The following is a 21,770-nucleotide window of genomic DNA, read 5'->3' as shown; positions in this document are numbered from 1 at the left end:
GTCGGGATTTTTTGGAAGCATTCCGATGGAATTTGAAAGATAATAATACATTCAAAGCTTCGGTAGCTGGATTTACCTAGATGTATCAATCGGTTTCTTCGAGTAATAGGAAACTGGTCGTTAGTTTTGCCATCAAATGGCGTTATATGATTTTAAAGTTCACTAGGAAATACATTCTTAAATTAGATTAGCACCACAAGCTAACATCTAGGTGTGAATAGAAAATTTAAAATTCTTCAACGCAGTCGGTTGAGTACTGATTGGTCATATCAATTGACATCTTACTTCACGTTTCGAGGTACTAAAAGCCAACGAAACGTTTTTTGGAATGCGCCATACTGTAAGGGAGGGGAGTAGAACCGTCGAGAGAACTCAACACATCGCGGATGGTACAGGAATGGTAATTAACACCTAGCTGTCCAAAAATGGCTTTCCACCATATCTGCCAATTCCATCTGTTTAAACAGTGGTCGTTCTCGGTCGTTGTAAATACGCTGAACTCTCTCGCAAAAGGCGTTTGGTATGTGAATTCGTATTCTTTATGTGCTGGGCTGTGATCATGCGATTTGCGATACGGGAATCAATGCTTCTATCTTTGGAGATTGCTACAACACGATCAATTAACAGAAATGGTGTCGAATGAGTTAGCGTTTGCTAAACTTATTGCAATTGATTTATGGAATGTTCTCCGATTAGATAGGGAGAAAATGTATGGAGAATCGTGAATCAAAAATGGGTTTGCGAATCTGGAACATAATCAACAGCGTTGGGTTCTCTTTATCAGTCTGCAACCGATTGATAGCCATCCAAGATGATTGATTGGGCGATTGATAGCTGAAATCGTGCTGACGACCATTGCCCTTTTTGATTTGGTTGTTTACACAATCATTTTCGCACCTCCTGGAAACGTTCAAATTATTTAATGCGATCGTAGGTTAAAATTATATATATTTAAAAAAACACAACAAATGACGCATGGTTTTGGTATGATTACTTTATTAGTTAGAGCAGTAAAGGTGAAGCAAATGCAGCCAACCGTCATGTTTACACTCGATCGCCTTTTCGCCATTACGGTCGGCTGGCTAAAATTAGACCTTCTTCTCGCGCTTCCTGTGCTCATGATGGTGTGGCGTAGTGCTTCCCTCCTGTTGCCAAACAAACCACTTTTGCGCTTTTTGCACAAAAACGATCCCGCACAACGAAAAGCACACGCCATGAAGGATTACGAAACGGGATGCAGGCAAGTGTAAACAGGCGACTGCGAGTCGTGTCTGGCGCCACCGTTAACCGATGTACCGGCCCTTACAGCAACCCCTGCTTCTGCAGATCAAGGTACACCTTCTTGCTGAGAATGTTACCGCGCGAATCCTCAAACTCTTCCTCGTTCGATGGGACCCACATCTTCGAGAAGGTTTGATCCTTCACCTTATCCCACAGCAGCAGCGCATCCTCGATCTTTGTAATGTTGGCAAAGTGGGCCGTGTTCGGAATGCCAAGACAACGCATTCCGTGCGCGTGGCGCCACTCGGAGAAGTGGTTCTGGAACGCTTTCGGCCCGTTGTATTTGTAGTTGCCGCAAATCTCGCACTCGTAACTGAAGTGCAGCTGATGCAGCTTATACAACCAGTACGGTATCGGTTTACCGTCGTAGCCGAGGGGCAGATTTTTCGGATTGTACGGAATACCATCGTCGTCATCCGACTCAACCTCATCCATGCTGTCCTCGTCGCTCTCGTCCAGAGTGTAGCGCGCCTGCTTCCGCTGGAGATTCACCTTTGTCTCGTAGATCTGATCGTCTACCAGCTCCGTTAGCTTCACGATTTTGTACTCCAGCAGCGCTATGTCCTTCTCCTTGTTCGCGTGCTGCAGCCGCTTCCTTTCGTTCTCCTGGTTTTTGTCGTCCTTCGACGAGAACAGACGCTGGGCCCGCTCTTCCAGTGTACCGCCACACTTCATCCCGAGCGCCTGTAGGGCCGCTTTCAACCGATCCAAGCCGAGGTATGTTAGATCTTCCCACTTCCCAAACTCGTTTAGATTGATCAGTGCATCGTCGTCGACCTCGCGGACCTTTTCCCATCCCGGCGCAATACCGTTCTTCCACATGTCCTCGAACTGCAGCTCGTTCCGCTTAACCGTGTGCTCCAGCTCGAAGAAGAGCGGCCGGCTGCGGGTGATGAACGAGTGCAAATAATCGTGCAGCAGCTGCAGATACGCTTTGTACTTGAGGTTCTTCTGTTTGCGGGGAATATCGCCAAACTTGTTGAACTCGGACAGATACGTAATGTAGTCGATCTTATCGATGCCCTTCAGGTTGACAAAGTTATCGTAACACTCGTGCAGATCCAGGTACTGGCCATAGTTTTCTACGTCACTGAACTTTACCACCTCTGCCAGGTAGGCCGGATCGTTCAGCTGTTCCTTCAGCTTGTTAAACTCGATCGATGCCGGGACGGCCACGTTATTCCCGTGGTTGGAATGAAACTCAATCAGCGAATTAAACTGGCTGTAGAACTCCTTGAACTCGTTCACGCTCATGTTGGTAATCTCCTGCTTCCGCTCCCCGTCCTTGTCCTGGTACAGCTCCAGCAGTGACTTCGAGCACGTCTGGTACCGCTCGAGGAACACTTTTATGCGATGATCAGCGAGCACCTTTTCTTTCGTCTGTTTCGGGGGAAACAAAAAAATGAGGCCAGAAGATTAGAACAACACTCGCGAAACACTCGATTCTTTGCGCCTCGACTTACCGTTTTCTTGGGAATCATCAGCTCCTCGGACATGGCCATCACGAGGCGGTCGCATTCCTCGTGCAGGCGGCGTTGAATTTCGAAGATCGTTTCCATCTTTTCGCTTCCCCGGCTTCCCCTGCACAAGGAGAAACACGAACCGATACGAAATATATCCGGAAAACAGCACAAAACTACACCGTATGCAAGAGCTAAGCGTCTTTTTCAGAACCGCACTAACCGGAGGACAAAAATCAAGTGTGGCTTGATGCGCGTTCCCTGCGGTATCTCCTATCCGCAATCCTTTGCACTTTCCCGGCCTACTATTCCAACGGGAACGACGGCGGGAGTTGCAAAAGACTTAAATTGTTCTTAACACCTTTATTTTTAACACGAAATTCTTCACAAAATGGTTCACAAAAGTTAAACACTCCCCAATATTTATGAAAATTTCCTTTTTTTTAGCAATATGGCATTTTGACAGCCGCCAGCATTTTGACAGCGGTTCTCCCAGTTGGCAACACTGACTGAAACGGAGTGACAGCAGCGCCCTCTATTCAATTCCGACATTGTCCGACATTTAAATTAACCGTTTCCATCGTGTTTTGCTCATAAGTTTATGAAGATTTTAATTTTTACAGTATATTTCTTAACAAAGTAATGGTAGTTTTGGGAAAGTAGTAAGCTTTGATCAGCATTTGAATTTCACTTTTATTGGGATTTTCTTCGTCATTTTCATTCACAGTTGTGTATGCGGATTATGCTTCCTCCGGTCGTTCGTTGCAGTTTCTGGAGGATTACATTAACAAAGAGGTTTTACCGGCGTTTGGAGATTACAGTTGCATATCGGCAGTTACTGGACTGCAATCCCATTTGTATGAGTAAGTATGATAAGCGATAGACGAAACCATCGCTCTACAATTAATGCGTTTCACTCCGATAGTAATGAAGCCCGCGATTTGGTACGTGCCGCCGTCGGTGCCATCGCGGAGGATGAAATCGTTTTCTGCGACAATCCGGCCGAACGTTTGTGCTACCTGCTGTCCAACCCGAACGTGTGCGACCTGAGCCAGCCCCAGTTTCACAACATTTCTCACAGTGCCAACCACAATACCTCGATCACTAGCAGTCTACACAATTCGTTGCTGCTCGGTAGCCTTCGTCAGAACAGTTTCTCCAACACGTCCACCCTGTCGGAGGGTGGCGAGTGTAGCACCAACCTAGTAGCCCCGATACTGTTCGTTAGTACCTCCGAACCGGTGGCCAATCTTCGCTCGTGGATCGACGCTGGTTGGCAGATCGAACGGATAGCGAAGAACCATGAAGGATTCCTGGATTTGGTCGATCTGGAGAAGCGGCTCCAGCAGTACGCAGAGAACCGGCGCAAAATGGTGGGACTCTTTTCCGGTGCCTCACGATTGACGGGAATTCTGGCGGATGATGTGGCCACCACCATTCTGCTGCACCAGTATGACGCTCTGTCGATTTGGGATCACAGCATGGCCGCCTCCTGTGCACCGATCTGCACCAACCCGGTACTTCCCGGTGCCCAGAAGGATGCCATCTTTTTCCACTGCAACCGGCTGGTCGGAGGAGTGCAGGCTCCGGGTGTGCTAGTCATTAAGCGTAAACTGATCGAACATAGTACCTCCTTCTTGCACGATTCGGTCGGTGTCGTGAGTGCGGTCCGTGCCGGTCTGGTGTTGCAGCTGAAGGAATCACTCGGCTCTCAAGCCATTATGGGCCGGATGGAGAAAACGTGCAAGCAAATGCTGGCACATGTGCGCACGATCCCGGAGATTGTGCTTCTCGGACCACCGTGTACCACGGCCAAGCGGCTCACGACGCTGTGCTTTATGGTGCGCCATCCACGAGGTGCCTTCCTGCATCATCGCTTCGTGGTGGCGGTGCTGAACGATGTGTTTGGGATTCAGGCGACGGCCGACAATATCATAAGCGATTCGCTCGGCATCAATCCGCAGCTGATGGTGGAGTACGAGAAGCTGCTGAACGACGAGTCACTGAATGCCGGTTGTCTGCATCCGGGTTATACGCGCATTACCTTTCCCTTCTTTATGCCCGAATCTGAGGTCGGCTTCATCCTGGAGGCACTGAAAATGGTGGCCACCGAGGCTTGGAAGCTGCTGCCCCAGTACGAGGTCGACGAGCGGACGGGCGAATGGCGCCATCACTCGAACTCGCTCGCCAAGGAACGCAAATGGCTCGGGGCGATCCGCTACATCGACGGCAAGATGCTGTTCTCCGATCGGCGCATCTCGGGCCCCGGTACCTTCCCACAGAACTACTCCGACTGTCTGCAGACGGCACGGAACCTGTTTAACCGGGCACGCAAAACGGCCCAACGGTCCACGGCTGAGGAGATCGTACTGAAGCTGTCGAATGCGGCGATGGAGAAGCTCCGGTGGTACATGCTGTCCGGTGAGGCACACGAACTGCTGCTCGGCCATTCACACAATGTAAAAAATACGGTTCCCTTTGACCCTACGAGAAGTGAGTTGCTTTAGCATTTTCCTAGCCTGCCGATCGGTAGTTGATCTTTCCGTTGCTTATCCTACTTGCAGTACCTGAGAATGCGTCGCTCATGTTGATCCACCGGCACCACAGTCTTTCGGCACTCGATATCAAGCGATTCAAGAGTCGCAGCCTACCGGCCTCTCCGCTACAGATATCAACGAGACGGCAGAACTCTAGCTCACCGTGCCAATCGCACAGTCCCACACCGACCTCCTCACCGCCGATGGTACGATTCTCGGTCGGTGGTGAGGTAACCACCATGCTCAACCCATCACCGATGGCATCCGGGGCCATTGTGGTCGGTGCGGGCCGTGATATGAGTGTCAGTCGCAATAGGTAAGTCGCTCGCGTGAACCTTCCATTCCGTAATCCTCTAACAGCGGCCACCCGTACGATGCGTATGCGAATGCCGGTTTTGCGATCGATTGAATTAAGAGACATGCATGTTATGTGCTGTGAGTGACGCTAATCACTGGGGCCGTTTTGGGCCATTGCGAATGTGTCTGCAATTAATGCCACTGATGTCGCACGTTAAGATCATGCTCGGGAACGAGAAAGCGCGCAACGTGCCGTCCATCGTCTCTTGCTGGTGAATCCGTTCCATACTGTCTTCTATTGTCCAGTTACTGGATATTTTTGTTCTAAAAAAACCGTCGTGTCTGTTCGTAACCCAGCTGTAATCTCACTGTTTGTGACATGTTCCTGGAGGGCAATCGATTAACGTTTCACTTTCCGCCCCATTTGCTCCCGGATCGCAGATGTCACAGCTGGGGAGCCGCCAGCTATCGTGCCGCTATCGGTGGACGTGAGAGTCAAGATGCTAGCGTTGGTACCAGCGGCACTGTGGACAGTTCTCGTGGTACTAGCGGCAACGGTGGTGGTGCTGGTGGTGGTGATGATACCGGTGCTCACGATAGTGCCGCTGTTGCTGGTGCCACTAATCTGCACATACTGAGTCCACAAACCCGCATAAGTCTCGGGCTGGATCAGCAACATCCAATGCTACAGCAGCAGCGATCGGTTCAACTACATCAACCCATGTCCTTCAGCCAGCAACAAGTACAAACGCACCATCAGCAGATCCAAAGACAAGGTCATCATCTACAGCAACAGCAACAGCAGCAGCAGCAGCATCAGAGACCACCACTTCATCGTCCACTGTCGATGGCGTACGGTTCCACCGCTAGTCCACCGATTCAGCTGCGCCCTAAACAGAGATCCTGTTCGTGCAGCAGCCAGACGGATCTCAGCTTACAGCGCAACGATAGCCCACCGAAGGTCACGACCACTGGAACGGCTTCACCAACACCGAGCCTTCCCAATTTGCGGTCTCTGATGGGAAGGTTAGAAGGGGTTGTTTTTTTTTTTTGGTGTTACGGACTTGGAATGGAACCAATCGAACCGCTTGCGAATCGTCACGGCCAACAAGCGTAGCTTTCAATGATTCATATGCATGTGCTCTCCTCCCATTGCATGGATTTCCTTTTATCGTCAGCCTCATCTACACCATCATTGCCACGGAACGCGCATCTTCTTACTTGTAGCAGTATCGTTCGCGATACCGTTGCTAGAATTGCGGAGAGATGCGAACGAATCCGACCGGCCACATTGCAGATCAGATTCCCCCTTTATCCTGTTTTTATCATTTGCACTCACAACCTGCCTGTTGCTTGAATTATTCGAATGCGATCCCGTTGATGCTGATCAGCGCTTTTAACGTGATCTTGCGCCAGCTAGTTTGTCGCTTTGCATGTTTTTTTTTTGTTATAGTTTCTGCATTTTACCTTCATTTCGCGAGTGCGTTCGTCCCCATTTTGCTCAGCTTTCGCGTAGTTTAACGTCGTTAACGTCCAATGAGCATGGGTCTGCTCCAATCCATTCAACTAATGCTAATCTCCTATGGTGCTACTGCTCTTTGTTTCATTTGCTGAACAACGCCTGGAACAACCTGGTGGTACAGCAGCTGCGGTGAAAGTACGGAAGACATTCAGGCGTACGTGAAGGAGGTCACGAAGGAGCTGGCTACCGAGATCAAGTCGGAGATCAGGGAGGTGATCAGCAAGGTCGAGGATGTGCTCGAAAGCACCGACAGTATAGATCTGGGCAGTATGGTAAACTACAATTCATTAGGACATCTAAGGTAAGTGTCCTCGTCCTCGCAACTACTTCAAGGCCAACAAGCCAACAGGAAGATCAATTTTGATCCCTTCCCCGTTTTTTTGCTTCTCTAGCCATCCGCCACCGGTCGAAAGCAAGCGTGATTCCATCTCTACCAGCGACGTGGTGGACTATCTGCGCGAGTTCAGCAAAGAGATGACGAACGAGGTGAAGTCCGAGATACGGGACGTCGTGAATGCGGTCGATGAAATCATCTCCCCGGAAGGGTTCCTGGGTTCGCGCAAGAACTCCCCACCGGATATAATACGCAGCGGTGGTGGTGGTGGTGGCACAGCCCAGCACGGTTCCACCGGTGGCCATAAACTGTAATTGTCGTTCCCGATTACTATTTTGTGGTGCTCGAGTTTTGTGCGGGCTGAGCAATAGAGTTGTAGCGAATTGCACTAGCCTAATCCTGCACAAGCAAAGACACACACACACACACACACACCCAGACACAGTCCATGTAGTTTGCTAAGGAAAACTGCTATTTAAACACGCTAACGGGGCTGTTCCCTCATCTTTTTCTCTCTCTCTCTCTCCGTTTCTTCCTACGTTTTCATCCATTTTGTATTTCGCTAACCGAACTTACCTTGGTGCACCAACATGAACATGTTGTTTTGTGGCTAATACTGTTTGTGTGTATGCATTGTCCACCATAATCCCCATCCCGTCACATCCTTGCTTCCTTTCCCACCCTTCCCAATCCCATTTTGGTGTTGACCCGCTAATCCGTGTAATGCGCACGTCGGACACGTTTAGCTTGATCAAACAACGGTTCAGCGATGTGACACCGGAAACGGCCAGCCAGCGTCCACGATCGGCCGACAATGAGAAGCACCGGTCGGAGTCGTTCCCGAGGCCAAACTCGGCCGCCAGTCCGGACCATCATGGGATCATGGGCCCACCGTTGCATTATACCGGCGCCATTTCGAAACATGCCGATCTCCGGTCGAGCATGTCATCCCAGGATTCGGGCATAAATATGAACTTTTGTGATGCCACGGAAGAGCATAGGGTGAAGGCAATGCGAACGACTGGAAGTGATAGGTGAGTGCTAACGGTTGCCTTCTCCTCTCCAATACCAGCGTGCTAGGGTATTTGCAACTATTGTGATGGCAATACGCTTGTGTGGCAGTAATGCTAATGATCATCTTCAAGCACCACCTGTTTTCCATATCGTCCATCAAATTCCGTTCTTATTGTTTTACATTTCCTTCTTTTGCAGAATCCGTACGGTATCGGCGGATATCGACAGCTCGAGCATCAGCAAGCAATTGCTTCCACCGAAACGGCTTATCTCGGAGCCCGCCGGTGGCTCGATACTCGAATCCGAGGGCACGGAACATCGGCAACCATCACCGCTTGATGCTGGCTGTGCCATTAAATCTACCTTTACCCGGCAACAGCATGTCCTTAACCGTACACCGTCGATCGAAGTCGAGCCGGCGTTAGTGACGGGCGACATCCAGTGGCACAACATGCCGAAGGAAGTCTGGAAGCAGGCAGCCGAGGTTAACGACTAATGATTTTGTGCTTGATTTTTGCTTTCGTTTATTCTCTGTGTACGCGTGGAGCTGTTGGTTGTTGATTTTTAACGATCTGTAATGGTTGCACGCACGCCACGCCACTTTCGACCTGCATTCGAATGCCCCTCTAAAAGGAGACGAATTCAATTGGAAAAGATTGGCGAATGATTGGCTATTCGGTTTAGTTCTCTAACACCCCATTGCTACGCGTACTGCCGAAGGTCGTTGGATCGCTATCAAAACGGATCAAATAACATTATTGCGGATGGGATCGCATTTAGTATCGGATTCATTGGGTGCTGAGCCCAAAATCTCCATAGCTACTGGTGGTTATTAGTGGTCCAGACATAGAACGTAACACACACTCAAACACATAGCATGGTTAAATTGCATTTTGTGATGCTCGCTATTGCTTGGAATGCACTACCAGTTAAACACGTCCCGAGCCAGAATAACGCCAATTCAATTATGTACTAACACTTACCTTAACTTGTATGCGCCAAAAATCGAAACCATTCGGCCAAGACTTTTTGCTGTTTTTATTTTGTTATACAAGGCATTTCTCGCGGCTCTGAATAGTGATTCAAAATCAGCTCCCTTTCCGAGGGTGATAGAATACGCTAAGGTATAGGGATTATCTTATGTTTTACTCGGTTAAACTTAGCTTGTCTGTTATGTTTTGTTTTCCGGTTTACGTTTTGTTTTACCTACTTTCTGTATGTTGTTTGCCAGCGGGTGTGTTCACCGAGCTGTTTTGTGCGACAGGTTTTCACCGCCAGACTTCACCGTTACACATTTTTCCTTTGTTCAACGTTTTGGTTGTATCACAGCGAGTTTCCATTGTGTATTTCACTCACGCGAACGGTCCAGGAATCAGCAAGCATTTTTAACATCTTTGTTCCCCTTTTCTATCTCTTTACAAACCTGGCCACAGCTGATCGTGAAGTTGATGGACTTGTTTAAAGTTTAAACCGCGAATGCGAGTAGCATGATGTTACATCTATTACTGAGACCGGAGTCTGGTGTATTTTCAACATTATTCCCAAACTCGTTAAGAAGGTGTGGTGTGTGTTACAAGCAACACGTGTACAGCGGTGCGTTGCTGTCGGACACTTTTAACCCCCAAAACTCCTGGTGACGCGGTTGCAAAGGCACGCAGCAGTAATCCAACACATCAGAAGTAACGGATTAAAGAATTTCAGTCAGCGCAACAAGAAACAATGATGATGATTGTGCAGTGTGATGATTGCTTTGCAAAAAATGAGATATTCTTTTATTTTGCAATCTAATATTCGTAGTTTGTACGCATCCCCTACTCCCCCCTTAAAGCCTTAATTGCTATCTCCTGTCAATGTCTATATCTTATTGTATTTACTATTCCCGTGGTCTGTGCTACCCGAACACTACGTCTACCTTATCTTGGTTTAGTTGTACTTTATATTTACTCTAAGGTAACAATGATTGGGGTTAATCCGTGATGTCTGTGAATGGTTTGCAAACTTGTGTGATTGTACAGTCGCCAGCAGCTGGCGATGAGGAGCGAGCGTTGAGCAACTCAGTGAGCGCGAACGGGACAAGTTACTTAACTTGCGAGAGGTTTATGAGTAAAAAGAAGATTGTAAAAGAGTAAAATATATTTTAGAACAAGTTAAAGTGAATGTTTTTTTTTCTCCCTCTCTATTCATCCGCGGTCATGAATCCAAGAAGTAAAATGCAAAGTAAGAACAGCACGTGCTAAGTGTGGTGCATTTTTTTAATCTATTCATTTGAATTTGAATCGGCCGTTTATTAACCGTTCCTGATTAGTGAACACTAGCGCCACTCGTATTAGATGCGGTAATTAAAGACAACTAATGATTAGGTAGAACAATGAAATCGAAGTGAGCTCACGATTGGTCACAATTCACCATCACGTAATTCCAGTGCACGTGAGTTTGTCTGCATGCGGCTAACGTCGAGGAAAGGACCTCGCTTGGGCCAACTTAAACTAACTGGTGGATGAGCTAACACTTTAATCAAGAAATTGCGATACTTCCACGCTCGATCTTCCTGCTGATCCAGTATCTTTATGCTCACGCAGGCGCTAGACGAGTACAAAATGTTAAAAAATGGTGATCGTGTACTGGTGTGCCTTTCGGGAAGTAGCTCCTCGTTGTGTCTGCTGCACCTGCTACGACAGTTTTGCCGTGCGAGGCAACTCAATGTAGAACTTGGCGCCATTACGATCGGGGAAACCGAAGTTGATCCACGCGCACTAATGCTGTACCTTAAGGAGCTCGGTGTGACATACTTCTACGAACCAGTTGGTAGGTAGTCATGCTGGACTGGAGGAGGGAAGCAAGTCATTAGCAACGCGGTCATTACCTTACCCTTGCTACCTTTACAGCCTCAGATCAGCAACTCGAAGAGCAGCTCCTGGCCCATGCTTACCGCCGGCAATATACAATTCTAGCGATGGCCAGTACGCTAGATAAATTGGCAAACGAGTTCCTGGTTGCGCTGTTATACCGCGGAGAGTTGAGTGCGCTGCAAGCGGTGCAAGGACCGTGCAGCTCCAAAGGAGATGCTGGGACAGTGAAAATCATTCGTCCACTATTGTACCTGCGGGAGAAGACTTTCGAAGACTTTTCGAACGCCCACGCGCTGCCCACTAGGCCGTCACGTGTGCTCCTAGTATCATCCTCCACATGTACTGGTCCTACGAGGGAATTACTGCGGTCGCACGAGACCGTTAATCCTAACGTGTACACTAACATACGGAGTGCACTAAAACCCATTCTTTCTCTGAGGTAAGCTCAGTGTTCTTGTGTGTCCTAGAGAAGCAAATTATACAACCCTTTTTTTTCTCTGCATTTCTTTCAGATCCGAACCTTCCAAATCGGCATATGAGATGCTGCGATCATCACTAAATACCCGCGAATGAACATTCGAACAATCAAATTGATTGCGATCGAAGCAACGCTAGATCTTAGTTAGATCGTAAATCCTACTACTTAGATGGATAGATAGATAAGTAGATTACTTTAAGAAATGCTGGAAATTATGAAAGACAAGGACGATAAGAAGATTTGAAACAAATCTCATTGCAGGAGAAATAAAAAAAAACGACAATAACGTGTCGAATGTAATTGTGTCAATCTTCCATTCCGTTTATTGTACATCCACGACAAGGCCTTCTCATATCTGACCCAAATACTCTAGCTCTATTGCTACCCTTCCAATCGCATCGAATCGACGGTGCCTCGATGGAGGCAGATGGTAGGCCCTGGAACGTGACTGAGCGTGCGATCAGGATTGTTGGTTCGATTGGCACGCCTTGATGGCGATCATTTGCAGTAGCACAATGATCGGTGCAAACACCTCGATATACTCCAGCACGCTTTGGCCAGCCTTCATGCAGATGAGATACTTAAAGCCCGAGGTGAGCAGGAGCAGTGCCAGACTCCACAGTAACCGGTTCACCGCCTGGCGATGCTTGTTGCCAAGGTACATACGGATGCCAACGATGATGCAAAAGTAGGCATTACAAAAGTCGCCACAAAACAGCGGAGAGAACACCACAAGCCACTCGCTCGTGGACACATGGTTGTCCAATGCACCGCTCGATGATTTCAGCGTCAGTACGATCGTGAACACGAAGAACGCTATCAGGTTTACCAGTATTTCGAACTGCGTGATACCGATCCACTTGACAACGTCGACCAGCTTGAAGTAAGTCTTAATTTCTACCTCGTCCGACATGCTGAAGCTCGCGTTGGAAGATCAATAGCAGAACGCTAGTGCTGCTGCTGCTGCTAGTGTGAGTTGGGCGAGGACATTAATCTTTCGCTTCGCTGGTGGCGTTGTTGGTAGGCTTCAGCTTCACAGTGCGATATAGACGCACGTGCAGGGAGGAGTTCAATCGTCGCTGTACGTTGAAATCGTCCGCGTCGTGCAGCGGATGTAGATCATCCGTGATGGCCACCTGCGACGTGTTCACCTCGTACTCGAACGCTTCGGGATGTTCCGCTTTCAGCCTCAACGCCAAGTTGATGCCACGATTGATGGCTCGCCCAGTGCAATGCAGAAACACTTCACCCAAGTGAGAGTTGAGCAGATCCAGACAGGTTTTGAATTGGTACTGGAAGAAGCGGAAAAGAAGAAGTTTTCGTTAATGGACCTGTACGGAACTCCTTGCCTCTGACTTACCGTGAAATCTGACTTGTAGGTAACGTAGATATCGTTTTCCCGTGTGAAAAACTTGGGCAGGACTCGTTTCTTCAACGTGTGGCGATCGGTCGGTTTACGGTGATTGTGGCCACCCTTGCCGGAACCGCCTTCCGGGCGATTCCGTTTCTGAGAGGTTTTTTTTGCTTCCGTCTTTTTCGTTGCCGATATAGCTGGTTTGGCTGGTGTACTTGACATTCTATGCTGTAGTCTTTTTTATCCGTTGCGGTGTTCAGTCACGCCATCCATGCGTTCTCGGATGTTAATAAATCCTAGTAATTCCTCACTTTTCGCAGCGAATTTAGTAAAAATGCAGGCTCCGGATTCTAACCCAAAAAAAGTTTGTTTTGGTTTTCGGATCATTCCCCTGCAGCAGCTCACTGGAAACTGAAATACAAGCGAGAATTTTCTTGCGTTTCTATGAGCGGATCGAGAACAAAAATCGGTTGCTTTAAATTCCCTCCTTAATATGCATTTCCCTTTCTTACAGGCCATAAAATAGTATATATTATGCCTAAATAACTAGTCGTATTAGTGACGGTGTATTAAATGCAAAAAAATATATTTCACTGTAAGAAGTTCCCAGCCACAGCCTGCTTTCGCTTCCATTTCAGTCGTCGTTACGGTTACAGCACTCTCGTGCCCGTTTACTTGGCCTTCCTTTCCGTTTCTTTCTTGGCGCGTGTTGCCGCCTTGATGCGTGTAAGTATGGCCAGTGCGATGGCTAGAACAAATCCACCGATTACGAACAGCACTCCAGCTCCTATCGCGTACACGACCATCGGATAATCGGCATACAGCTTGGCGTACAATTCTGGCAGATTTTTCAAATGCTCAACCGTCAGCTCGACCAGGTTGTCGCTAGAAGTGGAAAAAAACCCGCATTATACTCAATTACAAGCGCAGAATAACCCATTTGCATGATCAGAAAAGGTTGCTTTACGTACAATGGTGTCAGTGGAACGGGCACACGTTCACCCTTGGCATTCTTGTACCACTCCTGCGCGAACGAAACGAACGATTTGATGTCGTACTTGGTGATCTCATAACGGTAGTACTTTCCTTGGCGCAGGCTATAGAGGCCAGAGAAACAGATAACATGTTAACTATCCATCCACTGCTGGCACAAACTTCAAATAATCAGATGGTCGAAACAATCATACTTACAAGATGAACTCGGGGGCCTTTCGCACCTTCAGCCTTGTCGCCGTTTCCTTGCCCTTGCCCTCCATATCTACACGTGCCACGTTCATGCGTGTTTTCAGATCCGCAGCAACCGCCTCCCACACGGCCGTCAGCCTCTGGCAATCGACACATTTACCGGTGTAGCTTATGGAGAGATGTGAGAGCATATATTAACGGGCGCCTTTTTTGATCCCTAACCATCATACGTACAACATGATGAACCAATCACCCGTAGTGGCACCGCTCGAAGCTTGCGTTAGATGCTCGAACGTTTCGTCCGACAGTTCCTTCACGTTCGGGTCCTTGTTCTGCACCAGCTTTCCGATCAGCGCATCTACCTCGATCGGTCCATCGTACAGCAGCGGAACACCATGCCGGAAGTACACTACAGCCGGTTCTTTGCTCGGGCTGTACAGCCGCACCATCGAGCTACTGGTCGCCTTGATCGCGTGGGCCTGATCCAGGTTGTCCGCCAACTCCTGTTTCAACTTCGACAGAATGCTCTCATATTGATCACACTGCGCACAGTTGGGTTTGGCTGTAAGCGAACGATGGAATAATATCAAAAGAGACATACTAAAGAGGGTCGGTACTTACAGAACAGGACGATAAAGTTGTTGTGACTGTGGAACCGCTTCACCAGCTCATCATCGTTCACGGTTTCGAGCCCCGACTCGCCGAAAGAACCGGCGACGGCGAACAGCAAAAGTATCACAGTTTTGATCATGTTTCGATGGACGGACTATGCGGGTGTTCGTTATGAGCAGGTGCAATGGTATTTCAGAAACGAAAAGCGAGTAAAATATCACAGAAAACGGAGAATACTCCGGCGCGATCAACAAGTTTTTGCCAGCGAAGCGTGTTTTTAAGCGGAGCGACTTGTCAAAACTGCCAGCATCAACTCACAGCATGATGGCTCCTTCGACCGAAGAAAAGGATTCAAATTTTTTTTTGCTTTTATTGAAGCCCTTCGCAACGCAATTTAAGTGATGAAAATACAGAGGTTCGGTGAGTGAGAGGACTACTGTTGAAATGTTCATTTTATTTTCTGAATCAAACAAAGGGTTGGGGGCCGATTTTTTAAATTAAAAATACATGCACTACACGGTGGATGCAATTCAAACATTTCTAGTAAAGCCGCCGGGTCAGTTGCCGGTCCACAATATCAGTAGCACTCGTTGCCCATAATTACAATTTCCGTTCGCTTCAAAGGTGCTGATCGCGGCCTGGCTGTTCGTTCGCACACTCTCACTTTCTCTCTCCACACCGATTCCGCTGCTCCGGTGGTTAAACCAATTAAACAGGAAAATACTTTTATGTCTCACCAGACCAGACCTGTGCTTTTGTTAGCTTCGTTGCCGCATCGTGGGGAGCAGGTGTAAAGCAGGTTAAGTTGAAAGTTGTAAAGACACAGAAAACCGTAGTCGCCAGACCAAACTACGGCACACAAAACGATCTCGCTCAAGCGCTCGCTCAGCAAGTTACACCTCAATTTAAACGAGGAACAGAGGGAGAGGATGGAAGAGTAACAACCTACAGGAATCGAACACCACTGGCGGCCGCATGCGCCATCAGCGTGCTGGCGGCCTGTTGCGTTTCGAGCAGCAGCCGTGCCTCACTCAACCATTCCGAAGCCGCCTTCCGTGGGGCACCCTGGAGCAGATTCACGTACTGCACGGTTTTCACGAGATCCCCGCGTTCGAGCCAGTACCGGGCGCGGTTCAGTATGTCGTACGTATCGAGCTTGCTGAAGTCGAACGGTTTGTTCTCCAGCTCATCCTGCGAGATCGGGTTGTCGGGACGGGCTATCAGGGCGGCTTGGAGGTAAGACAGGAAGTACATCGGCAGTCGGGCACCTTCGGCGGGAATGAGTGCCAATCGGCGGGATACCTCTTCCACTTTGATGAACCGTTCACGTAGCGCATCCTCCGGATAGACGCCCCGTTTCACAGCCGTGTCGGGCAGACCCTTTAGCACCACGCTGACCAGCTCGTCGCCTTCAGCAGCCCGTCCCACGGCCGCGATTTCATCCTTGAGCGGACGCAGTTGGTTGCGCCACGATTTACCTGGCTGACCGCTACGAATCGAGGACCAAAGCGATTGGCAGGCACCCCACAGTGCTTGGGCCTGGTGGGCACTCTTTTCGGCATCCGAGTGTTCTGCGGAGGAAAACGATCGTGATTATGGAAAACGCATTAGAAAACTTGGCTAAACATTTCCATAAAATCTCCTGGGAGCTTGCTACATTTTCGTTAGCAATTGTCATTAATCGAGCTGTCGAGATGATGGCATATGTACCTTTCATTTCAGTATCGATCTCTATATCCACACGTTAGCACACGGTTAAGCATGTAGAAGGATGGAACACAGATGAGTGTAAGAATGTGTGAATGAAAGGATGTGAACACAAACAAAAAGAACACAAATGAAAACCATAAGCACGCCAAGCGATCGACCTAGCACCCCAACCTACCGATCAGTGCGTTGTGGATACCCTTCAATTTGCCCAGCATGGCAGCCAACTCCAGCTTATAGGCCGCCTGCTCGGTAGTAATCTTCTCATCGAGCTCACGCTGGAATTTGCGCTTCATCTCGACTTCCTTCTGCGTCAGCGAGTCCTTCAGATGGTCGATGTGCGCTTCCGTTTGCCGCTTCATCTGCTCCCGTAGCTGCTGCTCTAGTTCGGCGCGAGTTCGCAGCAGCTTCTTCTGGTTCTGCAAGTTCAGCTCACGTCGTTCCTTCGCAATCTCGTACTCAAGCCGTGCCTTCACTTCCTCGCTCTGATCGGAACCACGGACCGCTTCCAGCGCTCGGCGCAAATTTTGATCGCCCTCGATCTGCAGTTTCTGCAGTTCCTTCTGATGGGCGATCACCTGCGTGTAGGCATGCAGAATGAATAGATCGAGCTCCTCCTTCGAGAGGTCCAGCTTTTTCGCCGACAGATTGATGCCGGGGAACAGGGATTCCATCTCATCGACAAAGTAGTTGCGTGCCGTTTCGACGCGCTTCCAGTACTTTTCACCGAGCGCTGCCAGATCGCGAGCGGCATACACTTCCTCCTTCGCCTTTTTCAGATGCTCCAGGTACGCGGCAATGTTTTGGCGAGCCTTGTCCTTCAGCTCATCCGAACACTTGATCTCCCGGCTGTTCAGCAGTGCATGCAGCTTCTCGATGCTGGCCTTAGCACGGTCCGCCGAATCCTCTGCCGCCTTTAGCGCAGTATCCCGTGCGCTCGTACGGTTGCGCAGCGTCGTCCAGCTCGACGTGTCCAGTTTGTCGATGGACGCGTCCACAACCTTCTTCACCTCGTCGGTGTAACTTTTTAGCACCTGAACGGCACTGCCGTACTCTTTGATGGCGATCGTTGCTGCCACCTCAACCTGACGTTCCAGATCGCTGATCGATTTCGGTACCTCCTCTCCACCCGCGGATGCCAATGGCACCGGCTTCGGGGAGGCTAGTTTCGCTGCTGCAGGTGCCGCTGCAGTGGCAGCTGGAGCCGGAGCGCTAACCGTCTTCGAAGGTACCGCCGTAGTTGGGGCCTCTTTCGCAGGCACCTTCTTTGGCGTCTCCGGAGCCTTCTCGGAAAGGTTGATCGGTTCCGGCTTTGGCAGTGGCGGTGACGGCACGGGCACATGTACCGACTTCGCTCGCGTAATCGGCGGTAGATCGGGCTCTACAATGAGGAAATACAAATGACAGCAATGTTAGCAAATGCATCCTTGTAGTAATAATATGATCGTGTGCGGCAATATTTACTCTTCTCCGTTTTCTTCTCCTCTTCACCACCGCCGAAGAAGCCAGTTATGGTCGAGGTATACTCTCCGATGGTTTTACTGATATCATCCATCTTCTTCGAAACCTCATCAAGCGGATTGGTTTCCTGCAGGAGCGTTTTCAGTACCGGTTCCAGCGCAGGAACGTTGGTAATCAGAGTCTTGCGGAACTCATTATCGTACCTGTGCAAATAAGGGAAAACGAAAAGGGATGTACTGCGTGTGCTCGATGGTCCAGCTTATCTTATCGATCGCGAACTTACTTGGCGTAGGTGACGACGCCTCCACCAATGAGAATCGGTGAAAGCACCACCAAGACCTTTCCGAATCCTGCCTCTTGGAAGGGCGGCAGGTTCGATCCTCGTGCGCCTCCGCTGTACCATCGCGGACCGGCGGAGAACAGCTGGGCGGACGGTCGCTGAAACGATCCAAGAATAAGAGGGGAAAGAATGCCAACACACGATTAGATCACGACCACCGTTCGTCACCAAAATAAACATTCTTCCCGATTCGCCGTTTGGCTGGGAAGCCCCGGCCTCTGGTGTTTGTTACGCGCCGCGCGGACGGAATCCCGTGGACGGAATGCCAAACACGGACGCCAGATCCAAGGACACGGGGCAGCACCACACTTGCACTGGCCGCGTATCGCTGGCATCATCACCGCCGCACGGTGCGGTATGACATAACACGCACTCTTTTCGTACGCTTTTCCCCGGGGAGTAGTACGTACTTTCGAATTGTTCGCGAGCGCCTTCTGCACCAGCAGCCGATACATCTTGCTGCAGCAGTCCTGTCCTTGCGGGATCCGTCGAGAGGGGGCCTCAACCAATTTTGTCCTTCCGTCGGTCGGCACAAAATAACACGGATCTACCAGCACCTGATCCTGGCGAAGAAAGCCGGAACGAGAGTCTCGGTGGCCAGAGTGAGACAGCAAACGTTGCTTCTGACAGTTGTGCAATTATTTCTTTTGGGTCGCATGGCTGACAAATGTGAATTTGAACAGAAACAGAAAATTTATCCACTAAAATTAAACACTAAAATCAACCAAAACGAACACTAAACAGCATTCCCTAAAAACTCCTTCGAAATGTGCTCCCTGCTCAGAAGGGATGAACTTCCCGGTTGGTGTAAAGATAATCCAGCGCCTCCATCAGGGCTTGGTAATTTACTTCCTGACGATGACCTACGTTGAATGGAAGAAAAACGATTATTCACCTCTAGCGATTAGAACACCGTACAGTGACCACACTTACCAATTTCCACCGCAAAATAGTTGCAAAGCTTTTCAAACTCTCGACTCGAGATACGCGTATGCAAATCGCGTGACGTCAGCACGCGCAGAAAGCGATTCCGGCAAATATGACCCACGTTTTGTGGGTCGAAGTCCTTCAGCTGCGAGCGCATGTTCGAAACAAGATCAGCGTGGCGTGCCAACTTCTGCAGAGCCTTCGAAACGATGGTGCGATCATCAAAGTTGAGAAAGTTAGCAGTCAATGTTTCATCGGCCGAAAAATGGCGACACGGAACTAACAGCGGTGCCTTCTCGAGGGTTGGTTGATAATCAATTTCCGCAATCGTGTCACAGAACCGCTTGTAATCGATCGTCGTGGACAGAGGCGTTTGGAAGTAGTCGCACAGGAGTTGCATCTCACATGGCGTCAGCTTGATGCTGGCCGTGGATAATCCTCTGGTGAACTGAGTTGCACTAATCCGATGATGGTGCAGCGGATCGAACCCTTCCATGGAGTCTATCAACCGTAAACGCCGATGTACCGCCTGAGCTTTTACTTTTGCTAGCACCAAGACGATATCCCTTTCGCTTGCCATTGGTTCTGCCGGTGTGGGATCACGGTTGATAAAGTCCTTCACTTTCAGATGCTCTGAAACACGCTGCTTTCCATCGGAACAAGGATCATCCTGGATATCCTTCAACAACCGTTTATAACAGAAACCCCGATCATTTCCATACATCTTATCCAGTAGAAAGGCTTCGTCGTCGGTCAGTGCAAGCCGGCTAATGGCGAAAACTTCTCTTAACTGATTGAAACTTATGTGGCCGTTGCGGTGCTTATCAAAGTCTTTAAACATGGGTTCGAGCATAACACTTTCGCTTGCTATTTTCTGTCTAATCCGCTCCACAATGGCCGATGTTGCTCTACAATGGTCGATTTGATCGCTAGCTGCTTCATACTTTCCGAGAGGAAGTAGATGATTCAATGATGGAGGAACATTAACGGTGAGAACGGATGCTTCCTTATCTAAAGGAAAGTCTTTGTACATTCGGTAAATTTCCTCCACGAACAACGTCCACCGTATTTGGTTAGGATTTTTTGAATCGGCATACCGTTCACAAAGTTGCTTCAATTCCCGGTCGTGTAACGGAAGTCGATGCAAACGTGAGAGGCCGATCAGATCGAGACATCGGATGAATTGGCCGCTCGTAATCCATCCACAGCGTAGAGGATCATGTTGTTGAAACACCTCCTTGATACGAATTCGGTTCTCCCAGATGTGTCGTTGAATGCGAAGCAGCAGTTCCTGTGTGGTTTCATCCCTTCGCTCAGCATTCAGAGACGGATGAAAGGCAGGCCGCTTGCCACACAATTCGGCTACTGAGATTGAACCAATCTCGGGCCGATCAACCTTTGGTAGGTGTGTTTCGATGATTTTTGGTGGAACAGCACCATCATCATGCTGGCGATCTATTGCACCGTCACGTTGATCTAAAAAGCGAAACAGCTGATCGATTTCTTCAATAAATGAGACGTAATCGAAACGGTGGCCATCTTTAGCGAACCGCTTCACAAACAGCTCCTTATCTCGTTTGGCTAGCGTAACGCCGAGGTAGTACAGCACCCGGAACGTGTACCGCACCGTGCAGAACGGGCCGTCACGTGTTATGAGAGAATATTCCTCGAAATATGGACGTAAAATGTGTTCCCGAAAGCGCAGAGCCTGTGCGATCGACAGTAGAATAAGCGACAACTGCCTATGCTCCTGCACCGAAAGTGGGTTCGTAGTTAATGATTTGCCAGCATATTGCTCCTCATCCGCGGAAGGTAAAAACAAAGTATCACAGAAACTGTGGTATGAAGTTCGATTTCCGGGAACCTCGAAGTATCGAGCAATTTTACAAATTTCATCTTTGCCCACCGCATCGTTTGTAACGAGACAAAAAAGGATGCTTGCAAACTTGTGCGTGGGAATCGAACCACTGCGGCAGGGATCTTCTTGCTGGAAGTGATAGCGAAGTGATTTCGCAACTGGCCTCAAAAGAGGCCTTAATTTTTCACAAATTTTCCAAACGTCGAACAAGCGATCATGCTGTAACGGTTGGGACGTGAATAATGTACTGCATAAAAAACAAATTTCGGATATTGCAAAAACTTTACCTCTGTTTCAAGATGTGTATCGCAAGGCATTTTCGTTAGCATCATGCTAGAACTTCCTAAATCCACTCCTCGGCACACAATATGGGGATATACTATTCAATGGTTTCTATGATTCATTGATTCTCTTTACGGCAACCGTGCAACACTACGGATGGATTCAATTGAACCGACACATTGCTGACGGTTGTTTGGTAAGGATTTGTTTTATTATTTGAAATACATTCGAGAAAAGTACTTTCACATTAATTAGAATTCTCCTTGTATGGG

The 21,770-nt window shown here is 48.8% G+C and overlaps 8 protein-coding genes across 14 annotated transcripts in view; 1 reads left to right on the top strand and 7 right to left on the bottom strand.

The window, feature by feature from the left end:
* The window catches only part of LOC125949110 (uncharacterized), a 47,040-nt gene extending 35,032 nt beyond the window's left edge, over window positions 1-12,008 (top strand). For 2 of the 6 annotated variants that reach the window (XM_049675814.1, XM_049675813.1), the window contains exons 3-13: window positions 3,469-3,604; window positions 3,667-5,234; window positions 5,306-5,594; window positions 6,017-6,601; window positions 7,219-7,398; window positions 7,490-7,741; window positions 8,178-8,465; window positions 8,644-8,929; window positions 11,025-11,250; window positions 11,331-11,733; window positions 11,807-12,008. In XM_049675814.1, coding sequence (XP_049531771.1) covers window positions 3,469-3,604; window positions 3,667-5,234; window positions 5,306-5,594; window positions 6,017-6,601; window positions 7,219-7,398; window positions 7,490-7,741; window positions 8,178-8,465; window positions 8,644-8,929; window positions 11,025-11,250; window positions 11,331-11,733; window positions 11,807-11,867 — 4,274 coding nt within the window. In that variant the 3' untranslated portion in view covers window positions 11,868-12,008. Of the gene's footprint in view, window positions 1-3,468; window positions 3,605-3,666; window positions 5,235-5,305; window positions 5,595-6,016; window positions 6,602-7,218; window positions 7,399-7,489; window positions 7,742-8,177; window positions 8,466-8,643; window positions 8,930-9,878; window positions 10,993-11,024; window positions 11,251-11,330; window positions 11,734-11,806 lie in introns of those variants that run through there. The other 4 variants (XM_049675815.1, XM_049675817.1, XM_049675816.1 and 1 more) reach the window with 4 other exon arrangements.
* Window positions 980-3,278, bottom strand: LOC125949148 (splicing factor 3A subunit 3). Its single transcript, XM_049675900.1, has 3 exons — window positions 2,965-3,278; window positions 2,745-2,862; window positions 980-2,661 (listed from the first exon to the last, which is right to left on the bottom strand). Exons 2-3 carry the CDS (start codon window positions 2,838-2,840, stop codon window positions 1,303-1,305), a joined length of 1,455 nt encoding a protein of 484 aa, XP_049531857.1. The 5' UTR covers window positions 2,841-2,862; window positions 2,965-3,278; the 3' UTR covers window positions 980-1,302.
* Window positions 12,009-12,062: 54 nt separating the features above from the next.
* On the bottom strand, window positions 12,063-12,685 carry LOC125949180 (transmembrane protein 203). The gene has a single exon (XM_049675948.1). It carries the CDS (start codon window positions 12,683-12,685, stop codon window positions 12,233-12,235), a length of 453 nt encoding a protein of 150 aa, XP_049531905.1. The 3' UTR covers window positions 12,063-12,232.
* Window positions 12,686-12,761: 76 nt separating this feature from the next.
* Window positions 12,762-13,502, bottom strand: LOC125949178 (ribonuclease P protein subunit p20). The gene is made up of 2 exons (XM_049675946.1): window positions 13,133-13,502; window positions 12,762-13,064 (listed from the first exon to the last, which is right to left on the bottom strand). Exons 1-2 carry the CDS (start codon window positions 13,346-13,348, stop codon window positions 12,762-12,764), a joined length of 519 nt encoding a protein of 172 aa, XP_049531903.1. The 5' UTR covers window positions 13,349-13,502.
* Window positions 13,503-13,692: 190 nt separating this feature from the next.
* On the bottom strand, window positions 13,693-15,209 carry LOC125949164 (thioredoxin domain-containing protein). The gene is made up of 5 exons (XM_049675924.1): window positions 14,933-15,209; window positions 14,546-14,873; window positions 14,318-14,479; window positions 14,098-14,223; window positions 13,693-14,011 (listed from the first exon to the last, which is right to left on the bottom strand). The coding sequence occupies exons 1-5, from the start codon at window positions 15,060-15,062 to the stop codon at window positions 13,798-13,800; spliced, it is 960 nt and encodes a 319-aa protein (XP_049531881.1). The 5' UTR covers window positions 15,063-15,209; the 3' UTR covers window positions 13,693-13,797.
* Window positions 15,210-15,339: 130 nt separating this feature from the next.
* Window positions 15,340-19,003, bottom strand: LOC125949128 (MICOS complex subunit Mic60). The gene is made up of 5 exons (XM_049675873.1): window positions 18,842-19,003; window positions 18,375-18,529; window positions 18,095-18,294; window positions 16,809-18,011; window positions 15,340-16,494 (listed from the first exon to the last, which is right to left on the bottom strand). The coding sequence occupies exons 1-5, from the start codon at window positions 18,884-18,886 to the stop codon at window positions 15,869-15,871; spliced, it is 2,229 nt and encodes a 742-aa protein (XP_049531830.1). The 5' UTR covers window positions 18,887-19,003; the 3' UTR covers window positions 15,340-15,868.
* A 208-nt stretch (window positions 19,004-19,211) lies between these two features.
* LOC125959187 (uncharacterized) lies at window positions 19,212-21,533 on the bottom strand. The gene is made up of 3 exons (XM_049691998.1): window positions 21,504-21,533; window positions 19,365-21,345; window positions 19,212-19,294 (listed from the first exon to the last, which is right to left on the bottom strand). The coding sequence occupies exons 1-3, from the start codon at window positions 21,531-21,533 to the stop codon at window positions 19,212-19,214; spliced, it is 2,094 nt and encodes a 697-aa protein (XP_049547955.1).
* An 81-nt stretch (window positions 21,534-21,614) lies between these two features.
* LOC125949168 (zinc finger protein ZIC 2-like) overlaps window positions 21,615-21,770 on the bottom strand; it is a 5,976-nt gene continuing 5,820 nt past the window's right edge. For both annotated transcript variants that reach the window (XM_049675931.1, XM_049675932.1), the window contains exon 2: window positions 21,615-21,770. This exon is cut by the window's right edge and continues 4,403 nt beyond it. The gene's annotated coding sequence lies outside the window, so the exon portion shown is untranslated.

This window comes from Anopheles darlingi, chromosome 2 (genome assembly GCF_943734745.1).
Source record: "Anopheles darlingi chromosome 2, idAnoDarlMG_H_01, whole genome shotgun sequence".
NCBI classification, from domain to species: domain Eukaryota; kingdom Metazoa; phylum Arthropoda; class Insecta; order Diptera; family Culicidae; genus Anopheles; species Anopheles darlingi.
Note: the sequence above shows the minus strand (reverse complement) of the source record. Positions and strands in the feature narration are given on the sequence as shown.

What these genes read in the sequence shown, in the direction of transcription:
- LOC125949148 (XM_049675900.1), bottom strand. Translation starts at nt 2,840, where the DNA reads ATGGAAACGATCTTCGAAATTCAACGCCGCCTGCACGAGGAATGCGAC. An exon ending in TGATGATTCCCAAGAAAACG is followed by an intron (nt 2,662 to 2,744) that starts GTAAGTCGAGGC and finishes CCCCCGAAACAG; the next exon opens with ACGAAAGAAAAGGTGCTCGC.
- LOC125949180 (XM_049675948.1), bottom strand. Translation starts at nt 12,685, where the DNA reads ATGTCGGACGAGGTAGAAATTAAGACTTACTTCAAGCTGGTCGACGTT.
- LOC125949178 (XM_049675946.1), bottom strand. Translation starts at nt 13,348, where the DNA reads ATGTCAAGTACACCAGCCAAACCAGCTATATCGGCAACGAAAAAGACG. An exon ending in CCTACAAGTCAGATTTCACG is followed by an intron (nt 13,065 to 13,132) that starts GTAAGTCAGAGG and finishes CGCTTCTTCCAG; the next exon opens with TACCAATTCAAAACCTGTCT.
- LOC125949164 (XM_049675924.1), bottom strand. Translation starts at nt 15,062, where the DNA reads ATGATCAAAACTGTGATACTTTTGCTGTTCGCCGTCGCCGGTTCTTTC. An exon ending in GGTGATTGGTTCATCATGTT is followed by an intron (nt 14,480 to 14,545) that starts GTACGTATGATG and finishes TCTCTCCATAAG; the next exon opens with CTACACCGGTAAATGTGTCG. An exon ending in CCCGTTCCACTGACACCATT is followed by an intron (nt 14,012 to 14,097) that starts GTACGTAAAGCA and finishes TTCCACTTCTAG; the next exon opens with CGACAACCTGGTCGAGCTGA.
- LOC125949128 (XM_049675873.1), bottom strand. Translation starts at nt 18,886, where the DNA reads ATGTATCGGCTGCTGGTGCAGAAGGCGCTCGCGAACAATTCGAAA. An exon ending in CGCTCGCGAACAATTCGAAA is followed by an intron (nt 18,530 to 18,841) that starts GTACGTACTACT and finishes GGATCGTTTCAG; the next exon opens with CGACCGTCCGCCCAGCTGTT. An exon ending in TATCCACAACGCACTGATCG is followed by an intron (nt 16,495 to 16,808) that starts GTAGGTTGGGGT and finishes TTTCCTCCGCAG; the next exon opens with AACACTCGGATGCCGAAAAG.
- LOC125959187 (XM_049691998.1), bottom strand. Translation starts at nt 21,533, where the DNA reads ATGCCTTGCGATACACATCTTGAAACAGAG. An exon ending in ATACACATCTTGAAACAGAG is followed by an intron (nt 21,346 to 21,503) that starts GTAAAGTTTTTG and finishes TATCACTTCCAG; the next exon opens with CAAGAAGATCCCTGCCGCAG. An exon ending in CTATTTTGCGGTGGAAATTG is followed by an intron (nt 19,295 to 19,364) that starts GTAAGTGTGGTC and finishes CATTCAACGTAG; the next exon opens with GTCATCGTCAGGAAGTAAAT.